The sequence below is a fragment of the Genypterus blacodes genome, unplaced genomic scaffold (assembly GCF_046128005.1).
Source record: "Genypterus blacodes isolate CSIRO-AG114 ecotype Tasmania unplaced genomic scaffold, CSIRO-AGI_Gbla_v1 ptg000141l_1, whole genome shotgun sequence".
NCBI classification, from domain to species: domain Eukaryota; kingdom Metazoa; phylum Chordata; class Actinopteri; order Ophidiiformes; family Ophidiidae; genus Genypterus; species Genypterus blacodes.
The window spans coordinates 625,607-653,306 of NW_027466943.1; the positions used below are offsets into that span (position 1 = coordinate 625,607).

General features: G+C 44.7%; 2 protein-coding genes across 2 annotated transcripts; one reads left to right on the top strand and one right to left on the bottom strand.

Annotated features, from left to right (window-relative positions):
- Positions 1–8,874: 8,874 nt before the first annotated feature.
- On the bottom strand, positions 8,875–10,158 carry htr1aa (5-hydroxytryptamine (serotonin) receptor 1A a). The gene has a single exon (XM_076165180.1). It carries the CDS (start codon positions 10,156–10,158, stop codon positions 8,875–8,877), a length of 1,284 nt encoding a protein of 427 aa, XP_076021295.1.
- An 11,040-nt stretch (positions 10,159–21,198) lies between these two features.
- On the top strand, positions 21,199–27,618 carry rgs7bpa (regulator of G protein signaling 7 binding protein a). The gene is made up of 6 exons (XM_076165154.1): positions 21,199–21,570; positions 22,388–22,554; positions 24,931–25,061; positions 25,987–26,131; positions 26,427–26,497; positions 26,622–27,618. The coding sequence occupies exons 1-6, from the start codon at positions 21,421–21,423 to the stop codon at positions 26,711–26,713; spliced, it is 756 nt and encodes a 251-aa protein (XP_076021269.1). The 5' UTR covers positions 21,199–21,420; the 3' UTR covers positions 26,714–27,618.
- Positions 27,619–27,700: the final 82 nt, after the last annotated feature.

Below are 27,700 nucleotides of genomic sequence, written 5' to 3' on the forward strand. Positions count from 1 at the left end.
CTATCTATCTATCTATCTATCTATCTATCTATCTATCTACCTATCTATGGTGGGTCGTGATGCCCTGTGTTTTGCTCACAGTTCAGCGTTAATCAAGCATTCTAAATGGATTGAATATGAATCATCCTCATAAATCCTCATTTGTATTTTCCCTGTTTGCACCTCGTCACACCTTAACTGTCTCTCCTCTGCTCTCCTCTGCTCCCCTCTAGTCTCCTCTTCTCTCCTCTGGTCTCTTCTGCTCTCCTCTGGTCTCCTGTGCTCTCTTCTAGTCTGCTCTGCTCTCCTCTACCCTCCTTTACTCTCCTCTAGTCTCCTTTGCTCTCCTCTAGTCTCCTCTGCTCTCCTCTGCTCTCCTCTGCTCTCCTCTGCCCTCCACTGCTCCCCCTCTGGTCTCCTCCAGTCCCCTCTTCTCCCCTCTGCTCTCCTCCCCTCTGCTCTCCTCTAGTCTCCTCTGCTTTCTCTGTAACCTTTTCAGTCTTGGTACTTTTTGCCACTCTTTCACGTCTCTTGTTCCCTCTCTCCGTCGTTTCTCCTCAAAATCTTTCCACTTAAAATACAGAAAAATATCCATATCAGGAAATAAAGACAGGCGCCGGCGGCTTGATGTCTGGCTCACAGAGATGCTTGACCTTTTGCTCTTGTACCGTTTTTCTGAGCAGTAAAGCTGAACGACAGGGGACCCTTTAAGGATTCTTTGTCGTGCTTCCTTACCACATTTCAGCGGGAAATAGTCTTTACTCCAATACACTTATTTGACAGCGGTAGTTACTTGAGACTTGAGATTAAAAAAGAGATAAGCTCATAAAATATTCATCTGCCTTTAATGCAGCCTTGTTGTTGTTTATGAGAGGTGCACATCATTCTTCAGATGATACCACGGCACCAACATCCTCCACACTGGAGATGCACATTACTGACTGGGGGGAAACTTAATAATTTACATGCAAACTAGGTCACTGACATTGTGTGACAAGTTGCAACATTCTAGTTATTTGGTCGTATTATTCTGTGATAAACACACTGAAAAGCCTCTAAAAGCTTCTCTACACACTCATCTTCATCTACAACAGAATTATGTTTTCTCATGACATTTGACCCTGAACCATCCGTAGAAAGATGCACTGTATATAACACCTCCATCCTCACCAGCATTACAGCATAACATGGTTTTATTTGGGAATCCACAACATATTTTTCACTTTTATTGTGGTTTTCATAACCTCTGCAACTTATAAATAACAACCTCTGAAACTTTGTTTTGACAGAATTTCCATCATTTGATTTTATCAATCGCTTTAAATTGTGGTGGTTTCCACCCCTGGCTGTTTTCTTATACAAGTACATTCTAGAAGCTTCTTTTCCTGCTTCCATACAATGGAGACACAACAAGAGGTTGCCTGCAATGTGCAATTTAGCAAAATACCTTTGATCCCCAATTATATGGATCAAATCAGACAAATTAAGTTTCTTAAACTGTACACACGATATAAAGATACATCTTCCATCTCTGTTTGTGGAAATCAATGGTATAATATAATGTGCTATGGGTGTGTAAGTACATATATGTCTGTGTTTGCAGAGACTTCCATGTTGGGCTCAATCTATCTATCTATCTATCTATCTATCTATCTATCTATCTATCTATCTATCTATCTATCTATCTATCTATCTATCTATCTATCTATCTATCTATCTATCTATCTATCTATCTATCTATCTATCTATCTATCTATCTATCCATTTCTGCCCATAGAGCTTGCAGCATATAGCATGTGTCAGTGTTAAATGATGTGGTCAGAGGATCATAGGATAAGCCCCTCGGCTGCTGTTAGCCCTGCATGTATCTAATTGGCCTCCTTTAGAGGCTTAGTTTGCCAATGATGAAGTGTCAGGGAGCTCTTATCCGTTAGATTCTCGGAGCTGGAACGCGGCTGTGACACAGACTAATGGAGAGCCACGGCCATGAGGGCTGCTGCTGCTGTCCACTAAGATTTGTCAACAGTGCACACACACACACACACACGCACACACACACACACACACACACACACACACACGCACACGCACACACATACAAGCACACACATACATGCACACACACACACACACACACACGCACACACACACACACACACACACACACACACAAAGTCACACACACAAAGTCACATACACTGAGTCACATACACTGAGTCAATTCACACATGTGCACAAAATACAAATATGAACACAGTATACAGACCCCACACACGCAATGACACATCCATGCACACAACAATATCCCATTATCCAGGATATGGAAAATCCATACAGGCACATAAATACCCTGAGGGTGTTTGTTCATGTCTTAGACAATGACAAAATGACACACACAAAGTGCATATATGCTAGGAAAATATCAGTGCAGCTTCCAATAGAAGCAAGCGCTCCATCAGAGCAGCAGCTACATGAGCTGCTCACCTCATATGAGCAGCTCACTTCATGTGTGGGCCTCACTTGGCCTTGAGTCTTCGTCCTTTAGAGGCTCTTATAAAAGGTCTGTAGTAACAGATGAGCATTCTGAAAGAACTGTAGCCTTCTTATTGAGTTTGATTTTGTTCTTTGTAGATTATTATCTACCTCTGTATTGTCAATATCTGGCACTAATGATGTGCAACTGATCAAAACATATTGAAACGCTAGATAAAGTTATGGAGAAAAGTTAATGTTTTGTAAACAAGGTCCAATTTGGTGGGGTCAAATATATCAAGGAGTCATTAGGGAAATAATTGTCTTGTGTTTGTGCATGCTTAATTAATGTGTACATCTCGCCTTTGCATTTAGGACAACAAGTCTGAACTGGAAGAAATGGTCTCAGCTGATTCATGCATGGAGATACTGTCTTATCTGTGTATGAGGCCGCAGTAAAGCCAAAGTGCCAAACTGACCAGGATTCACTATTACAGCAGCACGGGAAAGAAATATGCAAATCAGACAAATGAAGTTTCTTAAACTGTACACACGATGGGATGCTGGTAAAAGAATTGGCAGCACATGAAACAGAGACAGTGGGTAGAAGGCATGATGATGTCACAGGTCTGGACCTCAGAAATTATTTCAGAGAAAAGGAATGTTTGTCGTTAAAGCTTGAAATCATGACAGCATGTTTGACCTTGCAACTTCATTCAAAGTTCATTAATCACGTGGGACAGTGGAACAAGCATGTTCCACTGAATTATGACATCACACTTTTTTTTGATGAAATAGGCGTGAGATGTCGGATGTGCAGCACCATGCAACACTGTAAAGACTCTGAGGATCATCCATGAGTGGAGAAGATGCAGCACTACAGAGACACTGACGAGGTCAAAATGTCATTTCAAAGCTGAACAAGAGCAAAATTCATCAAGGAGGCTGCCAAGAGGCTGAGGGAGCGCAAGGATTTTCTGTCTGGAGCTGCTTGAATGGCACAAACTCTCCTGCACTGAGTCAAGTGAGAGCTAGAAGGAGGAACAGCAAAGGTGGTGTGCTGTGGTGGGCATCACGTTTTGAAGCTGCTCCTCTTCACCAGGAACAGGACTTGACAGGGACTTTGGAACTGTTACAAAAACTGAGCAGCGTTCCACTTTCTGAACTCCTGCCAGAAAAGCTTAAAGTGAAAAATGAATTTTGCAGCCTGACAGCTAAAAGTCGAACAAAATGTTTTTTTTCTACAAACAGGTCAGTTCAAGTTCAAAGCAGTTCAAAGATTTATAAGGGCTCATTCAGAGCGCCGCAACATAAAGAGGGTACAGCAGATCCCCTCACCATTCAGGAGAACTTCAACACTTTTGCCAAAAAAGTGTGTAAATCTATGAAATCTCTGACAAATAAGGTTTTACCACCAACACTGGGGAGAGGTTGTGCATATACAGAGAGTGTTTCACAACGTGTCAGGGACCCTTTCACTTTCACGACAGTTTGTTACATTGTGTATTATTATTAGAATATGGTATGTTAGGTTCTCGGCTCCGGCAGTTATTTTTCATCCTAAATGACAACAATTTAATGCAGTTCAGTCGGTTCATGTATCCTCCGGCGCAAACCATCACCGCAGATCATTGGAGCTGATACATTTAGCAGCTTTTTCGAAATGCTGCTCATTTAAAGCGGCATTCTGCATGAATACACATAGTGAATATACACAAATGCAAAGTATTCATAAGCCACATTATACAGAAGTAGGCAACAAACTAAATGTTTCACTTTTTCATCAGTGAGACAGATCTTTCTGTTTCCCAAAAATAAGGGATGAGGAGTGTAAAGATTGAAGAGGGGAAAGCTTGGGTGCTTGTTTACGTCGCGGCCCGTCGCGCTCAGGTGTCTGACTGATGACTGTTGCATTCTGACTCCATTTCATAGCCCCCACCACCAACACCACCACACACACACACACACACACACACACACACACACACACACCCTCCCCCTCGCCCATATGAATTCTCCTCCGAACAACCAAGCAACGACAAATGCATGGATGAGCAGTTACAAAATCAACTGCCAGGCAAAAGTAAGCCTGGTGTGGCTTTGTTTGAGCGATGTTTCACTCGGTCTGTGTTTGCTATTCCACCTCATCCAACGCATGGCTGTCAAATCCCGGCTGTTGATTATGTCTTTTTAAAGCCCTCAGTGATCCGGGGGGAAGATAAAACAGGAGCATGAAGCAAATGTTTGTCATGTTTGTCTGCGGTTCGAACAGATGCAGCAACTTCCAAGTTAACTACTATCCCACTGGCTGTAATAAAAGCTGATGGCCAAGTTCACTAGGGGAGGTTTTGTCTTCTCCCCTCTGCTTTTCAATTGTTCCTGAGAGAACGAGGGAGTGTGAGTGAGGAAGAGAGAGCGGAGATGAAAAGAAGGATGTGTGAGAGAGAGAGAGAGAGAGGGTGAGAGAGAGAGACCCTGGTGCATGGGCATGACTGCAGTGCTGGTCCTGAGCTCCCTGGGGTCCCTGGGGTCCTCCTACCTGACCTGTGAGTTACAGTGACAGCTGACAGCCCCGTGCTCCCACTGCAACACTCCTCCTTTAAAACAATCTAAGAATAACTGCTTCTAAACAGAACACAATGAGGTGTAAACTAACAAAATAAAGAACATTTTCTATGGAAGCTTTATGGCTTAAAATTGTAAAGCACAACCTATTCGGCAGTAGCGGCAGTAGCTCAGTCCATGGGGATTCATCTTGGGAACCGGAGGGTCGCCGGTTTGAGTCCCGTATGGACCAAGTAAGTGGACTGGTAGCTGGTGAGTTGCCAGTGGTGCCCCTGAGGCACCGAACCCCCAGCGGCTCCACGGGCGCCGTAGTATGGCTGCCCTGCACACCCCCCCCATAAATGATCAATATTTCCCATGGCCTCCAATAGTGTGTGTGTGTGTGTGATTGCTTCTTTTTCTCATACGATGAACCACTCATGACTGTGGAAAATTTCACATTTCTGATATAACATCATTATAAGAATTAAGTGTGCAAAAGTAGTGATCATGTTTGTTGTTTCTAAGGAAAGCTCATGGTAAATTAACTTTGCCTTCTACAGTATGTTTTTACTTTTACATTTGATATAACACTCAGACTGAGAGATGAGCCTCTGTATTGCTCAGTGTAGCAAATCAACATTTGAAATCAATATTTAATCAATAGTCAGCGTCAGTGCATTTCTTTCCATCTTGCATTGGTCCAGAGCTGCAACTAAACCGCCATCGCTGAGAGACTCGATAATTGCCGAGTCAATTATAGAGAAACTGTCTCACTGAAGTTGTAAACACTGACACCGACACAGAGGCCTGGAGTGTGAGGGAGGAATGTAGAGCAGCGGAACATATCACCCCCTCTACCTTTTTCCACCACATTTCTCTCCTTACTGTTTTATTTCATATTTTTTATTTCTGCACAGTTTATTACTTTGTTTATTTGGGCCCTGCGCTCTCACTATCTGTTTCAATTCAATATGCGCCTCCTTCGCTGTGTCGTAATCTCACATACACACAGAGAGAGAGAGAGAGAGAGAGAGAGAGAGAGAGAGAGACAGAGAGCAAAGCGAAAGAGAGAGAAATAGAGAGGATGAGTGTGTGTGTGAGACATTTTTACAAGTGCTAATTTATACATATTAGACCTCTTCGACTAATTGGTTGCAAAGTCACCTATCAGAATGACAAAAAGACAATTGGAAGGGCACTCATTCAATACCTCCAACAAGGCGGAACAAGCTCAGAACTGCTAACATTTTGAATCTATTTTTGGAACTAATAATGATACAAGAAAAATGGTCCTCATCTTAGTTTAGAGTATAATCCTGTTTACAAATACTAATCCAAACAAACCAAACAAAATCATTCAACTTCATTGGTGTCTTGTAATATATATGTGTTAACTCTGCTCTAAAACTATTCAGTCTGACCTGCGATTCATCCTCAATAATAAATAACAACCAACACAGGCAGAATCCAATAGAGTTTCAGGCCAAAAGGGCAACGGAATCCATGTAAGCAAACCCTGTAATCCCCTCAGTGTGTGGTACCACTTTCATAATCCATCTCCTTCTCTTCTCTTCTCTTCTCTTCTCTTCCCCTCTCTTCTCTTCTCTTCCCTTCTCTTCTCTTCTCTTCTCTTCCCCTCTCTTCTCTTCTCTTCCCCTCTCTTCTCTTCTCTTCCCCTCTCTTCTCTTCTCTTCTCTTCTCTTCTCTTCTCTTCTCTTCTCTTCTCTTCTCTTCTCTTCTCTTCTCTTCTCTTCTCTTCTCTTCTCTTCTCTTCTCTTCTCTTCCCCTCTCTTCTCTTCTCTTCTCTTTCATTATTTCACTCAGGTTTGTTAAATATAAACTGGAACCCGCTCACGTTCTCTATGGGCTTGTCTGAGCCCGTCATAAGCTCAGGCGCTGACCTGCAGGTCATGGATAGCAGATTAATTTCCCCAAAAGTGTCTGAAAGCATTGCTGCTCTATGGAAATGAGGGATGGAAAGAAAAAAAACGCTGGATGGATTAAGAGGGGAGAGATATGGGATTTTAAGCATTGGCTGCTTGTCATCATACCTCTCCTGGTACGCAGCTTTTTGGCTTTATAACTGCAAAACCTGTACTGTAATGGCCTGCGGGGACGTAAGGGAAGTATGAGGTGATGATTTGTTGCACGTGTGGATGATGATTTCCTCCCTTTGCTACATCACAGGAGGTGGAAACTTCTGATGTAATGTGATTTTATCTCTGTGATCAAAATGAAACTTGCTGGTTAAGCGTTCTCGCGTTAAGATCTCTATCTTTTACATCTTAAAAGTCTTGCATCATGATTGCATACAGAAACTGTCCATCTGCTATGGGGTATTACTCACATGATTGACTCAGACAGGCCATTAACAGCTCTGTCCTCTTTCATATCCATATGCTCCCCTGAGTGTTTCCGCCCTGCGTGTCACTTCAGCAGAGGATGTTTGTATGCCACAGGTGTCATCTCTACATTTTCACGCTGTCACGTGTGCTCGTCTCTCCGCACGCAGCCAGCCTGGCCCCCTGACCCGTCATTGCCTTGGGCTTTAAGTGTTACCATGACAACAGGCCAATAGCCACCCATTATTTGAAGCTGGCCTCTAGGGGCCTCATGTACCTTAGTTCCACTTTTGGCTTCAACGCCTCGCTCACTATCAAAACCATCAAACTAAGTGCACGCGCGTCTTATTTCTCTGTTATTCTAATGATGTTCACTATGTGCATGGATGTCCATCACATTTCGCTCTGTGGGTTTGAATCTCTTTCTAATGAATGTAAACTTATTTTACCTGTAATCCACTTAATCACTCTCAACTGCTCAAATAAATCAATACTCACTGTGGATCTTTATGGGAAATGGCAGGAAAAATAAATTTGTTTAATAAATGTAATCTCTCTCTCTCTCTCTCTCTCTCTCTCTCTCTCTCTCTCTCTCTCTCCCTCTCCATGCTGTTTTCTCATCTCATCTCATCACATACACACGTACACCATCGGGGGTTGAAGAGGACATGGGGGGGTTGGGTGGGGTGGGGGTGGGGTGAATAAGAAGAGATAAAGGAAGATAGAGATACAGGAAGAGAGGTTATATATAATAAATGCAATAACAGCCTCCATTTCAGAAAGAAAATTTGCCCATCTCCTCTTGTGAGATGGAACTGATGGATGGCAGCAGAGTTTGTTCTATATCCTTTTTGCTGTAAGTTCAGATATACCATACACTGATAATTTGATTCTCTCCTTCATCATCATCATCTTCATCATCATCATCATCATCATCATCATCAGGCCTGTCAAAACAAACAGAGAAGTCCCACACAGCTTCTCCAGCGATTTTTGAAGGAACATGTGGACATGTAATGACATCATCAACACAGAGCCTCAGTACTTTGCTTTCTAAACACAAACTGACTCGGATTTCACAATGACAAAGTTTCATTGCTTTTATTGTTTGAGTGCTACACGGCTGGTGACCCCTGTGTGCCTCCTTATGGTAGATGCATGGATTCAGCACATGACACGTATTGCATGGCAATATAACGATGGCTGCCGTTGCATGTAAGCTGCAGAGCTACAACACTGAATAAATATGAGCTTGTACATCAAGAGCAAATGTCCCTGTCCCTGTCTCTGTCCCTGTCCCTGTCCCTGTCCCTGTCCTCTCATCAGCAGCTGCAGGCTTCATCTCTCTCTCTCACACACACACACACACACACACACACACACACACACACACACACACACACACACAGAGAGAGACTGTCCCTGAATTGAAAGTCTGAATATGATCCTTATGCTGCCCCACACACAGTCTGCGGACGCGTTTTACTGTCCGTGTGATGACTGGAAATGACGTCAAGGTGAAAAAACAAATGTGTCAAGCTCGGTGGAATTTGCACTTGACAATCTTCTTGAAAGCATTTTGGAAGTCTTTGTTGAAGTAAGCATATATGATGGGGTTGAGCAGAGAGTTCGAGTAGCCCAGCCAGTTGATGACGGCGCCCAGCCAGTCCGGCATGTAGCAGCTCTCCGCGCAGAAAGGCAGAACCAGAGCCACGATGAAGAAGGGCAGCCAGCAGAAAATGAACGTCCCCATGATGATCCCCAGTGTCTTCACCGTTTTACGCTCCCGGGCTAACGCGATCTTCCGCTTCGCCTCCGTGTTCTTTTCGTTCATGTTGTCGAAGCCCTGCGAGGAGGACATGGGGGTGTTGGGCAGAGGAAGGTGCGTCTTGGAGTTGCTGGTAACTTCTATGATCTCCAGCGACTCGCCCTCCTCCCCTCCGTGTCTCACCGCGCCGTTAACGCACGGAGAGCAGGGTTTGGGCTCGTCGCCGCGCCGACAGCCTTTGCCCTCGGACTCTCCGTTGGCTTTCTTGTGGAAAATTGCCGGAGACACAGACAAAAACTTTTCTGACACTTTTGCTGCCTCTGGTTTCTTCACCGTCTTTCGAATTCTAAAGCGCGCGGCCTTGAATATCCGCCCGTACAGGACCAGCATGAGGATCAGGGGGATGTAAAAAGCCCCGAACGTGGAGTAGATCGTGTAGCCCGGGTCCTGGCTGATGATGCAGGCGTCGGGGTTCGCTCTGTCTTCCGCGCTTCTCCAGCCCAGCATCGGCGGTATCGAGATGGAGAAACCAATTAGCCAAGTCACACTAATCAGCAGCGCAGCTCGCCTCGGCGTCCGCTTATTTACATAGTCAATAGGGTCTGTTATGGCCCAGTACCGGTCCAGGGCGATTGCGCACAGATGCAGGATGGATGAAGTGCAGCAAAGAACATCCAATGAGATGAACAAATCACAGATCTCCTGCCCCAGTGTCCACTTGTTCAAAACCTGGTAGAGGGCCGCCATTGGCAGCACCAGAACCGACACCATCAGGTCTGTCACGGCCAGAGATCCGATCAGATAGTTGGCCACGTTTTGGAGAGATCTCTCCAAGGCGATGGCCGCCACGACGCACGCGTTGCCAAATATGGAGCAGAGGATGAGGGCCGCCAGGAGCAGAGAGGTGATGATCTGATAACTCAGCTCCAGGTCTGGCAGAGCCGCAGACGCCGTGCCGTTCTCATCTCCGTCCCAGTCGGCAACGACGTCTGCGCCTTCGGGGTAACCGGTGGTCTGGTTGCTGTTGTTGCCGCTTACCACAAAATCCATAATTCGGTCACTCGGTGCAGCCAGAGCGCAACTTTCCCACGACGGTGCGGGACAGACGCGACTGGACCCACACAGTCACTTACGCGGACTGTTGCGCGTTTTACCGGAGTCCATCGGAGTTACAGAGTTCGCGCCGTCGCTCTCAGGACGCATGACGAATGAATGTGAGTGTGCGTGTGAGTGTGTGCGTGTGTGCTTATGTGTGTGCGCTTGTGTGTAGGTGCGCTTGTGTGTCTTCAGCGTGCAGGTTTGTGTGTTTTGCAGCCCGGCAGTGTTGACGGTCGGGGCGCTCACTGTACTGAGAATCATCTGAGCCTGGTGACGCCGTGAATTCATTTATAGCAGCAGCTTGGTGGTACGTCAGACAGCGAGGAGGTCGCCCCGGAGTTTTGTGCCTTTGCTCTCGGTGCTGCTCCGTCTTTCTCTGCAGACAGTCGAGGAGGGCGCACAAGCTTTTCATTTCATTTCCTTTTCTCTCTCTCTCTCCTTTATTGGTTCTTTGGACTGAGGCGATGTTATTCTGCATGCGGAGTAGTATTGTGGGTGAAACGCCACATGACAACAGGTTCTTGTGGACAGTCGGATTGGTGGATTTAAATGATATTGTTTTTTTTTTGTTTTTGAGAATCGAGGTAAAACGGTCTGTGAGCTACTCGAGGAAAATTGAGGATGTGTAAACCTTTCATTACTTTAAATCGACACTTTAGGTCGGATTTTTTTGGAAACGCGTTTGTTACGTGAACGCGTCACTTTGTAAATGTAAAATGATTGTTGGAAGCCAGATTGCAGTTTGAGTCGGAATGGAGAAAATAGCGAAATGTGCGGAGAGCGAAAGTGTATTTAAGGACCATGGACAGAGCCGGGACCGTCCACAGAGGGCGTATACTGCTATCTGCTGTCAACAGTGGGGACTGCACCAAATGATGGGAAATCCAACCGTGTGTGTTTGTGTGAGCGATTAAAACTGACACTTTACTTGAAATATTAAAAGGATTGCCACTGCGTGTATCAGGTGCTTAAAAGTAAACAAAACACATCACATGAAGGTTTATTTATGGACTCCAGTTGCCTCAGCAGTGGTGCAGGATCCATGTCTCCTTTTCCAATATATTTTATATGAATGTTTTTGTCTATAGTGTTTAGTGTTTTTAATTACAACACAATATGAGATGTCAAAATGATGTCACATTTCTCCTCTGTGTCATTTTTGTCCTGATGACGTACAGCAGCTGGTGCAGTGTGATGCAGCGCTTCTGTGTGTGAGCCATGAAGACTCCGAGCTCGATGGTCGAACTGCAAGCCTGGATTGTTCTAACACGTCGACTCGTCTGTCAGCATGAAAATCGCCACAAAACCAAACAAAGCTAAAGGTCCTGAGAGTACAAACTCTCTGGACCTTGAAACGCACAAACATTTTAAGTCTTCAAGGAATTCTTGTAGTATTAGGAGCGGCCCACAGGCGCGCATCATCTGAGCAGCTTAACCACATAAGCCTGCATGCAGGGAAAACGATTACTTTCACACTGTCCGCATGTTTCGTGTTCAGTGGCGCTCATTGTTGCAGCCAGCATCACATCTAATACATCCATTTTGTTATGGAGACCCCAAGTAATCCCATTTGGAATCTGGAACATAGACAGTGAAGATAGTTCAGTGTGTCTTGATGAAGAAGCAGGTAAAGACTTAGACTGAAAGCCCCTGGCTTTGGTGGTTATTATAAGCGTGAATCATGCTTTTTAATGGGCTCCATTAAACACTTTAATCACCATGTATACTGTGCGGGCTGAATTATAACAAATTCACCTCCTCAGATCAGAACAACACCACACAATTTCAAACACTTAATCCCGCTGGCAATACATCAACTTTGTCCTCTTATAGGCCATAAATGTTTTCAATCATCATCATTGCATACAAATTCTATGTCACCCTACATTAGAATCATTTTACCTCACCTAATTAATCTTGTATTGCATTGTTTCTGATTTGGCTCTTTTATTCTCTGATGAAGAATCTAATAGTCTTCCTCCTTAGATTATAAAGCAGCCTGATCAATCTGAACAAGGCCGTGGCTCAGAGGCTATTTCTAAATTATAAGGGGATTAGAGGTGACAGGAGCATAGAATGAACACCAGACATTATATGGCACATACATCATGATATAGCCACACACACAAGCATGCATACATATACAGACAACCACTTTGTGCTCTGCTTAACAAGCAGAGAGGAAAAGGCTGACACCATGGCAGCAGAGGACAGAACAAAAGGTGGCTCTGGAATTTTCACCTTATTTTGTGCTCAGTGGCTGCGCAGTGGTGTTTTACTATAGGTCACTCCAGACAATAGTGAGGTCGTGAGGGGTGCACCTATTGTAATGGGGCTTACTCGCAGGCTTTGGCTTTGTCAGCAACGTGGAACGTCCCAGGGGGTTGACGGGGGGCAGGATAGGGCGCAGCAGAAGGCGGCACTGCTCACCTCAGTCACACTGGAACACTCCCTTCAGCTTTTAGAAAAAAGAATATCAGCGTATACAATCCATACCTACCAGAAGAGGGTGACCTGGGGAGAGACCTGAGGTATGAGTTGAGAGAGACCAGGCTAAACGATTAGAGCTCCATCAGATGTGAATGCACAATCATGAGCTCCCATGTAGAAGCCACTGGTGCATCTGGTTCAAGCAGAGTAGGGGGTCATGAAACTGAGGATTCCAGTGGCGAAAGCAACAAAAACAAAGTGCATCATCAAATGGACGCTCCCTCGGGGGTGGGAGAGATACGTCCGAACAGTGTGGAGCAGCTGGTGAGACCCTTCCTGCCTGGGAGGAAGGCACACAGAAAGACCTGCAGGGAGGATGGAGGAACGAGGGACAGCAGAAGATGGAGAGAAGGAACCAAAGAGAAACAAAGTGTGGAACATGTAGGAGAGGATTGGGAGGAAAGAGGAGGACAAACCCAGAGAAACACTGAAAGAACTGTTACACGTGGAGATGATGCCTGGGGACAAGGGGGGGCAGTAAGCACGGGACACAGTCTTATGGAAGCTATGGAAAGATCAGACAACCTGCAGGGAGGATGTCCATGTCGCAGACCTCATGGTGCCAGCTGCTCATGGATCAGCACCACCAGCACAAACGCAAGATCCCCTGAGAGGTCCACGTCTCTCGCTGTCCCTCAACCTGCAACCCAATCCAGATCTAGAAGCGTGTCACCACAGGGACTTTTACTCGAGACAGATGTCGGGGACTTACACCGCTACCCTTCTAGTTCATCCACAGAGCCTGATCCATTCTGGGTGGAAGTGAGGACCAGGACAGGGACTGGACAATTGACACGGAACCATCGGACTCGGACATTCATCCGTTCTCCCAACAGCTCAGAGCTGGTGGAAGAAGAAGAGGAAGAGGTGGGGAACGGCGAGGAAGGAGGAAGTGGCGTGATGGAGGTGATGAGGCCAACTTACGCCCCTTTTCCAGAGTGGAGGATGAGCAAAAGAGAGAAGAACAGGATTAAGTGTCTGAGGAGGAGGCAGAGGAGGAAGGAGAGGTGGAGACAAAGTCAACTGCAGGAGAGCAAACAGGTGAATGATGTCATGAAATGGTGTCATGTCTTTACAATGACACAGAACACTGAAATCTCTCTCCTACCAAAGGCTTTGCCACTGATGTCAGGATTAAGGAACACTCTCTCATTTTGGGAAACATCTTTTGAAAAAAATGTGCTTCTATAGAGAGACAGACAGAAGGGAAGACTTAAGTCCCCTTGAGCCTTAAAGATGAGCGAGGACACACCAGTCTCTGTGCTCGCTATTAAATTAGTCGATAATTGACTTCACTATTAAGTTGTGTAGCCACTGAAGCCTCATAAACAAATTATCCATGTCTGCACGGAACATCAGGTATTATTCATCATCTGCGAAGGTATTTCATTTATAAGTCTGTTCTCTTTAAGCGTGTGCATTAGCAGGGCACCTCACACTTTATGACACAAACACAACATACACAGATGCTTTCATTCAATAATGTCTCATTATTAAGAAGAATATCTGGTAATGTTTTTTTTGTTTTTTTTTGCAAAATGAAGCTTTAAGACTTCAGAGACGTTTCTAATGAAATATGCAGAGAATTTATAGTCAGGCACTCTTGACCATTTTAACCGGTTATGGCAACTTTAATTGATATACTTAAAGACCTATTTACATTTAAGATGAGAAGAAATGCAAATGCAGCCAGTAAAAGCATTGTGTGTGTGTGTGTGTGTGTGTGTGTGTGTGTGTGTGTGTGTGTGGTTGTGTGTGTGTGTGTGTGTGTGTGTGTGTGTGTGTGTGTGTGTGTGTGTGTGTGTGTGTGTGTGTGTGCGTGCATGCGTGCGTGCGTGCGTGCCTGTGTGTATTTTCTTTGATTCTGAAAGCAGAATATGTACAAAGAGCAGAGATGAATATTGATAATAGTATCAAATATTATTCATAATAGTTTACCCAACTGATTGTGTGTATGTGTGTGTGTGTGTGCATGTGTGTGTGTGTGTGTGTGCGTGCGTGCGTGCGTGCGTGTGTGTGTGTGTGTGCGTGCGTGCGTGCGTGTGTGCATGTGTGTGTGTGTGTGTGTGTGTGTGTGTGTGTGTGTTGATTTCATGTAGACTCTGACTCTCCACAGGCCCATCAGCAGCCAGCTCATCTCAATAGTCATTGTCTGTACAGTTTAAAGTGGGGTTACATCTGAATTAGCTGCTTGATGAGGCTCGGGCAGAGAGCTCTTCACAACCGCACGGACAAAAGAGCAGATACTGTTCTGATTGGACGGTCCCAGATATGCATTCACGTTGGTGGATTGAAATTATTCTGACGACTGAATTAGAAAAAAGAACTGATGTTGCTTTGAAATAGAAAATCCATTTTCCATTTCTATGTCATGTTGATTGCATTGTTTTACAATATTCTCTCTGTCTCTCATTGATGTTTGCATGTCAGCTTGGCGCCACAATGTAGATACACACACACTCTGAATATTACAGATATAGTTATGAGCCATTATGATGTTTGTGTCGGTGAAAACACAATGTGGATTCAAATCTTTCCCCACTTACTTAACAAATCTTGATCATGCCTTGTCCAAAGCTGTTGCATCCTGCTCCAAAATGATCAAAGTAGATGGTAATTCTCATTTTATGTCTCCTAAGTAACTGCACTCTAAGCTGATATTTACCCAGGGTGAATTGATTGAACTTGCTTGGCCATTTATCATTATCAAGGGTTTTCAGCACAGTGCTACTTTACTTTTGCACAGTTAAACACATTCTCCCTTTGGAGTTACTCAGCGCAGACAGAGCGCTCTGCTATTAACCATTTAGAAACTCAATCAAAGAGAGAGAGACTTTCAGTGTCAATCTAAGTTTCTTTGCTCACAAATCCTACTCTAGATGCTCATTCGCTTTATGAAGTGATGTCATTTTGATTTGATGAAAAGTTAGGATGTGACTTTGCTAGAATCCCATATGAGTCTACTTTTAAATACTTTCAAATATAATGCAGCACTGGATATGGTCTGGAGTCTGGGGAATGTCAGGTCAGGTGTTGTTGTCGCCCGGCGCCCCACAGGAAGCGCTATAATCCTGTGTGACTGATCGGCTGCAATTACTTTCTCTAGCTGCAAAAATACCAATATGTGTTGTCAGGGTTTAATTTGATCATCAAATTATTTGACGTCCCAGTGGCAAAGTAGTTTATGTCTATGTATTTCTTTGTTTGTTATATTATTGTCTTGTTATTTAACAAAGTGACCAAGGCGAAGCGTCCTTGTCACACTGCTTGTTGCCAGAGAGCAGACAGTGTGTCCATGATTACACCGGAGCTATGGGCACTGTATGGTCCCCTCAGTGTTAATGACACATCTTGGGAGGCTGGGATGGTGCGACAGGAAGGTCCCAGGAGCTCGCCCCGGGTGAGAGAGTGGTAATTACTCTGGGAGCACCCTCGGGCGTTGAAAGATTGGAGTTTGAGGCAGCGGTCCCTGGAGGTCTGGCTGCACAGGTGGAGATGGAAGAAGGCAGGCAGGGGACATATGAGCCCCAGACAAACTGAGTCTCTGTATCCTCCTGTATGACTGTAAGTTATAGGTTTGGGAAGGAGGGACGTGATTGCAGATGTAAGGTGCAGAGGAAACTGGGAGGGAGGGCGAGTTGGGTGCCAAGGCTACACTGGAGATCAGGGGGATTATTGTATGAATATGATGACAATATCAATCACAGCACAATGTTCACCTGATTTAGGTCCTGTCACATGCTATGACTCATAGCAGACGGGCAGAAAGTTGAAGCAAAGACACATTAGCAACCAAGAAGAAAACAAAAGAATCCTCTCAAATATAATACAGCATGTGTAACACTTCACAGAATTAGATTATAGTCAGATAGATCAGGAATTGACACTGTAGAATGAGTAATGGGTGAAAAACTACATTGAATTTGCAGCTGACTCACTCGGACGTATTTATATTCTTTGCAGATGAGTGTTAAAGGCTTTTGCACCCATCAAATGGGATGAGTAAAGATAAAGAGCAATTTACAAAGAATCTCAAGATGACATGACAGATGACGTCATCACACATACTGAAATAACAACGTCATCCAGAAGTCATACAGTATATGCGTAAAACACTATAGAGGGTCAGATCTATAGGGAGCTTGGTTGTGCATCTTAAACACAAAATGTCCTCTGCAGGAGAGGGAGCTTGTGCTTTTCACACGACAGGATGTGCATGAATACAGTATGCATGGATGCTGCTGTATCTGTCAACCGCACATAATCACACACATTCGCCCTCCTTTCCCTCACACGCAGAGTTCAACAGAGAATCCATCCAGCAGCAGCGAGGATGACGACGACGAAGACCTCGCCGGGGACAGAGAGGGTTACATCTGCGCCGTGTGTTTGGACGTATACTTCAGCCCTTACATGTGCCAGCCCTGCAGCCACATCTTCTGTGAACCCTGTCTGAGGACACTGGCGAAGAACAGCCCCGCCAACACGCCCTGCCCCCTCTGCAGGACAATCATCACACACGTCTTTTTTCAGAAGGGTGAGACTCTGAAACGCTCATACGTCCACTTATTAAAGGCGTCCTGTGGAGTTTCTTGTGAGAAAATGTGGCTTTTCATTCAAGATCAATATTCCTTACCAAAACATATTTATGTACAGTGTATCCTAAAGGTGTGAGACAGGCATTCAATCCATTTCCTACTTGTTTAAGTTTGGAAATCCACATTGTTCATGCTTAGGTGTGATATTTTCTTCCCGCCACCTTCTGTTGCGTTAAACTACTGTAACTTAATACACAAGAGAGACATTACATCAGCCCTGTGCTTACATGTCTGTACTGTAGTGTTAATTAAAGCGGGAGATACAAACATGTGGTGACTAACTCATCAAAACATGATTCTAAACTCCACAGGGGAGCCTTGAAATAAATTATGAGATGATCGAAAAATTAAGATTATGACAAGCAACTCCACGAGGTAGTGATATTTTTCTAAAGATAATAATCCAGTACTTGATGAGAGGAGAGTAATCTAATGTTCAGAGGGCCCAGCTGCAGAAGTCCCACAGGGAGCAGAGCAGACTTTGGTTGAGCACAGAGCAGATGAGTCACTCAGAACACACAAACAGACACATTCAACAACATTAAATCATGTCAACAAGAGGGCCGTTTCACAGTCACATTTATGCCTTTTGTTGGAACCTGCATGACAATATGGTTAGTTGGTTTCATGCTCTTCACACAAAACACGTCCCACAATCAAGATACAACCACATCTGCACGGCCTCCTCTCCACTGCATTCACACTCGATGCTCTGTGATGTTGATGATCTCTGCTCACTGATTAGACAGAAACGTATCATCTTATGTGTCCCGATTTGGCCAAATCTATGAATAAGTCATGCAGTTGTGTGATTCACGTTGTCCCACTTCTAGACGTACGTAGGAGAGAGTGAGCATCAGGGACACTGCGGAGGCCACAAAAGGCAGAGTGGCTTATAAGGACCACACATGCAGTAAGGGCTCTTGTTGGTGATTAGGTGACAAGGATTTTAGATAAGATTCTTGTGTTGATTACCGAAGCCAAGGTCATACAGAGGAGAGAATGAGGGACACCAGTGACGCTGTGTCTGCTGCTTTCGCCTTTTTGAAGAAACTGAAAAAGTGAAGCGTAATTTATTTGGGCTAAAAAGAGAAAAATGCAGGTGCTAATAATCTGTGTGTTTACTGGTCTTGCTTACAGAGCTGAACCAAACAGCACGGACGTTCTTCCCAAAGGAATACCTGTCCCGGAAGCAGAACTTCCAGAAAGCAAGCTGTGCAAAGTGGCCTCTTCCAAGCTGCAGAAAACTCTTCCGGATCTTTGGAGGCAAGTTATTCAGGCATCAGCAATGAAGCTCCCTCCATGAAGCTAAACACTCATTACATGCTGAATTGCTCCACACCAAATCTGCAGTATTGAGCAATGACGAATTAACTGTGTGCACTTAACAATTTAATTTCTGTTAGTCCTGCACAACTTTAACACTTTATGCTGTTTATTTGTAAGCATTTTCAACAGTGAGTGATATAGATCAATAATCAGCTCGGGCTTCTGGGGGTCAATGGTGGAACATATGGCTTCAGATTTACACATCGTATGGGAAACATTTTAAGGGGGATCTTGATCATATTATATTGTACAGATAATTATGAACCAGGCTCTCCATTTGTGACCCCCAACAGGTTTTCAAAGGCAGTCCAGCGCCTTTTCTAGACGCCAATTCCCCCACGGAGGAGGCTACCACCTGGACGCACTGGACTTTGAGGATGACTCCCGAGGTTGGCACTTTGACATGGACATGGTCATCATCTATATCTACTCAGTCAACTGGGTCATCGGCTTCTTCATTTTCTGCTTCATTTGCTACATCTTCTTTCCTTCCTTTGGACTGTCCTAGCAAAAGGGTTAAGAGTTCGAATGAGGTAAAGGAGAGGGTGAAGTTTGGTGGAGGGAGCAGGGGTGGACATGTTATCCAGCATGTCAGATGTATAGGAGGGGACAAAGGTGCAGGGTTTGATGGAGGGACAAAACACCACAGCTTCTTGTCTCTCATGAATAAAAGACTGAAGTGGAGACACAGTGTGGGGATGCTTGGGAATCCCAACACGATACACATATTCTGTGGACCTACATTTGACTTGCTGCCATGTGTGTGTGTGTGTGTGTGTGTGTGAGTGTGTGTGTGTGTGTGTGTGTGTGTGTGTGTGTGTGTGTGTGTGTGTGTGTGTGTGTGTGTGTGTGTGTGTGTGTGTGTGTGTGTGTGTGTGTTCATCTCTACACCACCATCCAGTTACAGGCCGGGACAGATTCGATTCCAGATCCCAACCATCATCATTACATCTCATCAGTGAATAAATGATTCACTTTGAATGTCACAGAATCAGATGTTGAATGTAAATCATATGGACAACAGTGAATTAGTGAAGTGTTCTGTTAAATCCTGTTTGTTTATACTTTTGCACTTTCCAGTGTGAATAGCAGATAATGCTTCAGTGAATTTGCTGGATTTAAGAGTTTTTGCTGTCATACAGCTTTGGGGTTTAAAACTTAAGGAACCTTCATGATGTTTAAACCGGAAACCAGCTGTAACATGAGTGACCAATGACTTTGGCTGGATTTACATGATAGTGGTTCATCAATCTTATGTTTCATATTCTTTTGTATGGATTGTGACTGTGATCCCACATGCTGCATCCTTCCAACTCCAACTCAAATGATGAATTATTGTTTGTATGACATAGGCATAACTTATTTTTATAGGAGGAGAAATGTTTTGTTTGCTTTAAATCAACATTTATTGTTAAGATTGATCGCAGTAACTCTCTGTATTTTGGAGCAAATAAAGCACAAAGAGTGGATATGTTTTCAATCATTTTTTTAATGACAATCATATGGAAAACATGTATTTTGCAAAGTTCAAAAACATACATTATCTCTTGAAAAACATTAATATTACAATAATATCTTTCAGCAACAACTTCTTTCCATTAAAGGCTTGAAATTGGGGTTGGGAATCTATATGGGATCACATTGTTATACCCAGTTTTCCCAGAAATAACCACAATAAAACACCTCTATCTTAATCGCATCACTCTTATACTCACGCTATATATGAATAATCTATGAGTACTAGGTTCAAAAGACAGGGAATAACACGCAATAAAAGCGTTAAATTAGAACATAGGTGACTAACTGCACCGGCACACTTCCAGTCCCAGAAGAATAAGTCTGTTATGTAAATACTTAAAGTCACAGGAAACACAAAGGAATCACATCTTGATTGTGTTTCTGTGCGGGCCGGGTTGTTTTGTTTGCTGCCCTGGGCGGGGGTCTGACTTTATGGGTGCTATTAGTATTCTCCGTCCTATGGGTGCGCAGTGTTTCCAGCCACAGAGCCACGTCAGGCCTGCAGCTCATCTCCTGCCGCCTCGCCAAGGTTACACATCGGCCTAGTCGAGTGGAAACGCCGAATGGAGCGGACGCGGGGAAATTAAACTGTTTGGGGGGTTTTAATCTCCATCATCACATAGAAGTGCGGCGGAATTGTCAGCGGTGACATTGGCGGCGTTGTTTGCTCTCCGTGGGGGGGTCGTGCGCCCGAGGAGAGATCGTTATCAGCCGCCTTATTGGAAACGCACAATCCGAAGAAATGGTTGCATCTGATGAACGTCCGTAAGTGCGATCGTCTCCTCCCGACATCTGTGCGTCAGAGACGGCAGAGGACCTCGGCTGGACTCGCTGGGTTTTGGGTGTGAGCGTCTTCCGCCGTCTGTACCGTGTGCTTCTGCTGCGGGACTGAAGGTGACTTGCGCCCCGTCGCAGTCGAGGCAATGCGGAGAGGAGTTGCAGGCGCTCATCCGGCACCTTCCCTGCGCTCCGAGGCTCGTCTTCCGGGGAAAGATTCGCTCCGTCTCCCGCACTAGAGACACAAGAGGCGGTGGGGAGGGAGGGAGAGAGAGAGAGAGACACGGAGCGGCGACGACGATCAACCGAGCGGATAGTTTGGTGAAGGTGAAACGGGAGCGGAGGATCAAGTGAACAGTGCAGGTGCAGGCGAGGAAGGAGGGAAGGAGGGAAGGGAGGCAGAGGAGGTGCTGGTGTGGTGCTGGTGGACTTTTTTTGGGGGGAGAACAGCCAAGACGAAACCGTTCTGCATTAGGATTGTTTTATTAGTGGATGTGTATGCATGAGTTCTGCATCGAATGGGCGCAAAAACCGCCCCAGATCCGCCGGGAACATCTTCCAGATCGGCAAGCCTCCGCAACGAGACCCGGAGAGGCGGGAGAGCACCGAGAGCAGCCGCAAAGCGCAGCGCGCCGTGGCCGACTGCAGGATGGTGAGTGTGCGACACGCCACAGCCCGCATGGTGCCTCTGATGAAGAGGAGGGTTCCGCTCTTCTCCCACAGCTTTCTTTGTTCTATCCCATATGCATGCACGGTGCACAAACCGGAGCTGCTCGTAGCTGCAGAGATCAACTATTTCTCGGCCTAAGAGCCTAAAAATAGCTGCATGTGTTCGCATCGCTTTGTCGGATCGTCTCGTTGTGCAGATTGATTTGCGTGATTTACACCTGCGAGGCTGAAAGCTGCTTTGGATTTCGGATGATGTATCAATTAAAATTGCCCGAATTGCGGAATTGTGCTATACGTCGGAGAGCGCGATGCCGCAGATGTGCTCTGGTTTGGACAGATTATGACATGAGTGATCATATGTGTCGCCTCCTTCACCCTTTCATGCATCAGTGTGAACACGCCAGGACAGCGGGATGCGACGCAGGAGCTGCTGCTGTGAACGCAAAGGGACGCGATCGAGCACAAAGCTTTGTGCAGCAACCAAACTTATCGCGATGGAACCCTCATCGATAACAAAACCGATCACTTCACTGTCCTTTGTGGATGCACACGGGCCACTTTCCGTTGTCTGAAATGTACTTGAATTGAACTGTAGCACCACACAGCTGCACTGGGAGGTTATTTGTTTGTATCCCGGGCAGAGTGATGCATGTCCATGTGGGCAAGTCAACGTGCAGGCTGATGCCAAAGGCTAATCTGCTGTAGGTGTCAGGGAGTCACCTTCCAGCAAAAGTTATTGTATCTGCTTCTTCTGTTTAGTGTTTACTGCAACTCATTTGATCATTTTTTTTTAAACACAGATCGTCCAGGAGTTTAACACGCTTGTGGCTCTCTACCGTGAGCTCGTCATCTCCATCGGCGAGATCACCGTCGACTGTCCTTCTTTACGGGCCGAAATGCTCAAGACCCGAATTAAAGGCTGCGAGATGGCGAGAGCAGCACATCAGAGTCTCTCCTTGATATCAGGGTAAGTAGACAGACATCAGAGGCCCACTGAGTGTAAACACACACACACACACACACACACCTGCACATCAAGGCTCCAAACAGCTCATACAACTAAAGTACTGAAGTCCGTCACTTCTTCAACATCTTCATTTTAGCCACATTCAAACGACATCCTGACGATTTCTGTTTCTGTTCCATGAAATCAGTGTGTTGGGATTAGAACGAGTTTGTTTTTTCTGTCACAGCAAGAACTCTAAAGGTTTGGATGGGATCAGTAGGCAGGTTGGCTCATGTTGCACCAATTGAGTATAAAAGTTTTGTTCTTCAGGAAGTGAGGCAGCATCCCAGCAATGCCTGGAGGTATACCCACTGGACAGGTCAACAGGAAGTAAGCCTAACTGCACTCATGCAACAGCGTAGCGGCTACGCCAAAGGAAGTAAAGCCACATCTCAGCAACACTTCAGCCAATCAATACCAAACGCTATGTCCAACTTTTTCTGGCTACGCCCAAAGCTCGTAAACAAAGCTGATGGCAAAGATGCCAAACGGGAAGTGAGGGGGTTACACCCGTGTAGCATCTTTGATGGGATTTGGATTGATAACCGGGCCACTTTAAGAGGAAGCAATTACAACAGCAGGACTGGCCCACAGAGTCCAGCCTAAAAGATTCATGCCTTCAAGTGGAATAAACACAGAGTGCTCACAGACGAAAACATGAGACGGCTGCTGCATCGCATTGTTTACATTCATATTTAATGGAGGGGGCTGTATGTGTCTGTTTGTGTGTGTTGGTGTGGGTGTTGTGTTTATTTCCCAGTCAATGGAAAATCTGGACACAAACACTTTTCAGTGACGGTGTGTCACGTCTTTGCTCATTTGTAGAGCAGAACCTTTAGAAACAATTAAGTCCTGTCCTGACAGGTTATGGTTTAATTGAAGCCTTTGGTCACACAATTAACCCAAAATGATGACATTCAATGTTACTTCACTGTTCTGCATGTTTGTGATGAAGTGAGTCCAGCAAATAGCGACAACGCAAGACTGAGGTGTGCACCTGCCGTTGAGCAAAACCTCGTCTGCGTCCTCGTGCTCGGGATTTGAAGGTCCTAAAGCTGGCGGCTGAGTTGACAGTCTGAAACTTACTTTCAATAACAATCAGACAGATTGAGGTCAGTAATGAGGAGAGCGGAGACCACATGCACGTATACATGCTGCGTCTGAACACACTTTGCAAACAAACAACAATTTAAACAAATGGAGCGAATCACACAACATCCATTCAACCTCTTAAACTCACTTCAGATACTTTTTATTACGAAGCTTAGATAAACAACACATTTAAAGAGGAGAATAAGTGGAATTTGATATGCGGATGTTTTAGTCTTTGTGCTGTTATTTCCCCATTTTTATAGCTTGTAATGATACGGCGAGCTGGAGTTAGACTGAGACCGTCTCTCTTCAAAACAACCACTGTCCATTATAGTCCTGTGCTTGTGTTTCCTGCTGCTGGTTCTGCTGTGGAAATGGAGCCAGTGTGGCTTTGGAAAGGAGCTCTAAGTTCCCACTGAAAACCGCATCAACATCATTGTCATAATCATCACCACCGCACACTCTGAAACCTCTTTCCTAAGAGCTCCTGGGTCCGTCTCCATGTGCGGCGTAAACAGACACAGAGCTTGAATTAGGCACCACCGATCGTTCCCCTTTAATCAAATAAAGCCGCCGTGTCTAAAAGGGCCGTGCGATGCGGATCCTCGCCCGACCTGCAGGAGGAAAGCTGATAAGCAGGACGGCACCGGTGACAGCTGTGCTTTAGAGACAGTACGGTAGAAGGAGGGACGGTGCGGTGGCTCACTGTTGGAAGAGCCAGGCATGTGAGAAACACACGTACCAGGTGCAGGTATCACGCTGTCACTCTCCCACGTGATGTCGCTCCCTCTGAACATCACCTGCTGGAGTTTATCCCCTGAACACAACATGGCACTCATGATCAGATCTGTTTGAAAGAAAATACTCAAACTGGGCCTCATGTTTGAAGTTCTTTTCATATATAAAGCACCACCGCTGCTACTGGAACAAAGCTACAGAAACTAATCACAAGTAACAAATGTTGTTTGCCTTCATCATATGATGCCATCTGAAGTTACTGTCTGTGATCATTGATGATGCTGTAATCGCAAACAGATAAAACCACTTAATTTACCTGGACTACTATTTATATTAGTAGGATTTGTGATTAAGATTCTGAATTCTTCGTAAAGAGAAAACAAATCACCCAAAGCCCAAACTGTGTTTCTCGGTTGAAGCTATAGAGTTTGTGCCATAATGTTGTGTGCCGAGTTTGTCCAGACTAGCTAACCAGTGACCTCCTGTTCTCACTGTGTGCTGCTGCAGGCCAGAGGACGGGGAGATCCACCCTGAGATCTGCAGGCTCTTCATCCAGCTGCAGTGCTGTCTGGAAATGTACATCACAGAGATGCTGAAATCTGTCTGTTTGCTGGGCTCCTTGCAGCTCCACAGGAAAGGTAAATACACAAAGACGTCCCATGGCGATTATAGCTTTGCACTAACTTCACTTTGCTAACTCACATTGCATCATGTGTATATGTGTTTGTGTGTGTGTGAGAGAGAAAAAGTCCAGTTTTACAAATCCATGTCTGATCTTGTCACTGCAAAGCTCAATATAGCACCTGATCGGTATCTCTGCAATTATTTCAAGATCAGCTCTGGACTCGATTCGTCCACATTCAAATACATCTAGCGTCTGCCCGCTCAGCTTAAAGAGGTTTGCCGACAAACAGGACCTAAAAAGGAGGCTACGACAATAGAGCGCAAAAGAAAAACACACACAAACACACACAGCTGATCAATAAATGCTGCCGGCTCGAGAGCTGTCTGCAACAGGCCGGATTAAATTAGGCCATTGGAAAGACGTAGCACCAACAAATCAATACTGTGTTCCTCACAAACTTCATTCAGACCATTTTTTATTGAAGAAGTGTGTTAGTGTTACAATCACACTATTTTGATTTCACAACATTTTTGACCCAGTTATATCTGTAAATTGAATTCCCACAGATGTCACCTTACTGGGGGGCTTGAAAACGACACATGCAGCATAATTGATGCCTTAATTTCTTTGTCGAGTCTTTGTACTGATTTCTCATTGATTTGTGGCTTCAGGCTCCCTAAGAAGCAAACGGCGTATTGATGGATTTAACATTGAGAGCATTGAAGTGTGTGTACGTCCCTGTGCTCCAAAACTTAAGTGTCTTTTTACTCCAAAATTAGAACCACCATATCGCGCTCTTGTGATCAAAACACTGGATACTACGTGTAGGCGAGACCGCGTCTTGTTCTTCCACGCACTACGAGTCGATTGGCAATCTGGGTCATTTTAGATCAGCAGTATTCTTGCCTTTGTGGTGTAAACGTCTGTTACTCCTTCAGGAAAAGATTTGTGTTGCACTCCTGGGATTGACAGCAAGCTGGAGGAGAGCTCTGATATTCCCATCCTGGAGGACACCTCCTCCTCCCCCACCGACTGTCCTCAGCTGTGCTGGCTGGTGGCCACTGACATAGAAAACATAGAAAGGTTTGTATAATCTACTTCCACCTCCACATCATGGTTACATTGAGAGCATTTCACAGTCTCACTGTTTCAGAAATACTTCTTTACTACTTTGTATGCTGAGGTGACATCCAGCAGTTGCAGAGTGTATATGTTGTGTTTATTGGTTCAAATATATCACTTTTGCATTATAAAGTTAATTAGATGCCGTGACATACTGTATATTGAGCCAGCAGGTGTGTGTGTGTCTGTGTGTGTGAAAATATACAGCATGTTTGAGGCCAGATCCATAGATAAATACTGTGATGGTGTTATGCAGGGATATGCGGGAGATGAAGAACCTTCTCAGTAAACTCAGGGAGACGATGCCTTTACCACTGAAGAACCAAGGTGAGACCTGAAGACAAACACACACACACACACACACAAATATGGTGCCATATATGAAACCACATATTGTATTAACACAAAACACTGTCTGACTTGGCACTTGTGTGTGTGTTCTTGTGCCCAGATGACAGCAGTTTGCTGAACCTGACTCCCTACCCACTGGTCCGACAGAGGAAGAGGCGGTTCTTTGGGCTCTGTTGCCTGGTAACCAGCTAAGGCCCCCACCTTCCTTGTGGGAGGCGGCAACAGCGACACCATTACCCACTGTCCTTCACCACTTGTGTCTCCCACCAATCTATTACTGCCATTTTCAGATAAATTGTCTCTTTCCTTTTTTTTTTAAGGCTGCCCATTTTATAATTTTATTTTGTAATACAAAGAAGAACTGTAATTGCAATGTAATGAAAACAAAAGTCATGAACATATATTTTAAGATATTTCGCAACAGATTTTTCCCTTTTTTGGTAAATGAAGTCAGATACCTGCTCGTCCTGTGTAAAAGAGCGTGAGAGGTCACTTGATATAACGTCGATGTTCAGTTACTCCCACAAACCTGAATGCTGAGTGTTTGAAAAGAGGATTTGTGTAAAAAAAAAAGGGATACTTTTGTCTGTGTCAGAAATAGTGTGATAAATTACACATAGATGCTGTCCAAACACTTAAGGATGGTATTTGCAAAGAGCTTATACCTTCGGCTGTCCCAGTCGAGATGACAGATTTGTGCAGAGTAAGTTTTGTTGTGTATTACAGTCTCTGTTTTCTGTTTTCTTGCTGTTTTTCCTTTTTTAACGTACTTAATTTAGTCTTCCATAAACCAAGAACCTGTACCCAACTTTAACTTTCCAGCTTTGAAATGGAATATATGATACAATACTCAAAAGAAAACTTCTTTGCACACAATATCTATCTATTAATTGAGATGTTAGACTTGTATATACACATACTCTTTACGCGATGCGCTCTGAATTATTTTAAAAGTTGGGATCCGTGGATTGCAGGGAGAATCTCCCTCAGCCTGGAGCGATCGGAGCAGACAGACGGCAGGCAGCATGGGTCTTGCTTATTAACGATAGTGATCAGTGTTTAGGGCATGGTGAAGATACAGTAGTCAAGGCGGATATGGGTCATTTTACATTGTTAATAAAACTTTTGTTATTGAAATATACTGGCTAGTCACCTGTGTAATATTTTGCACATGTAATC

Bases quoted from the DNA above. Each gene is read 5' to 3' on its own strand.
- htr1aa (XM_076165180.1), bottom strand. From the start codon at position 10,158: ATGGATTTTGTGGTAAGCGGCAACAACAGCAACCAGACCACCGGTTAC.
- rgs7bpa (XM_076165154.1), top strand. From the start codon at position 21,421: ATGAGTTCTGCATCGAATGGGCGCAAAAACCGCCCCAGATCCGCCGGG. The intron at 21,571-22,387 runs GTGAGTGTGCGA...TTTTAAACACAG, and splicing joins CCGTGGCCGACTGCAGGATG to ATCGTCCAGGAGTTTAACAC. The intron at 26,498-26,621 runs GTGAGACCTGAA...TCTTGTGCCCAG, and splicing joins TTTACCACTGAAGAACCAAG to ATGACAGCAGTTTGCTGAAC.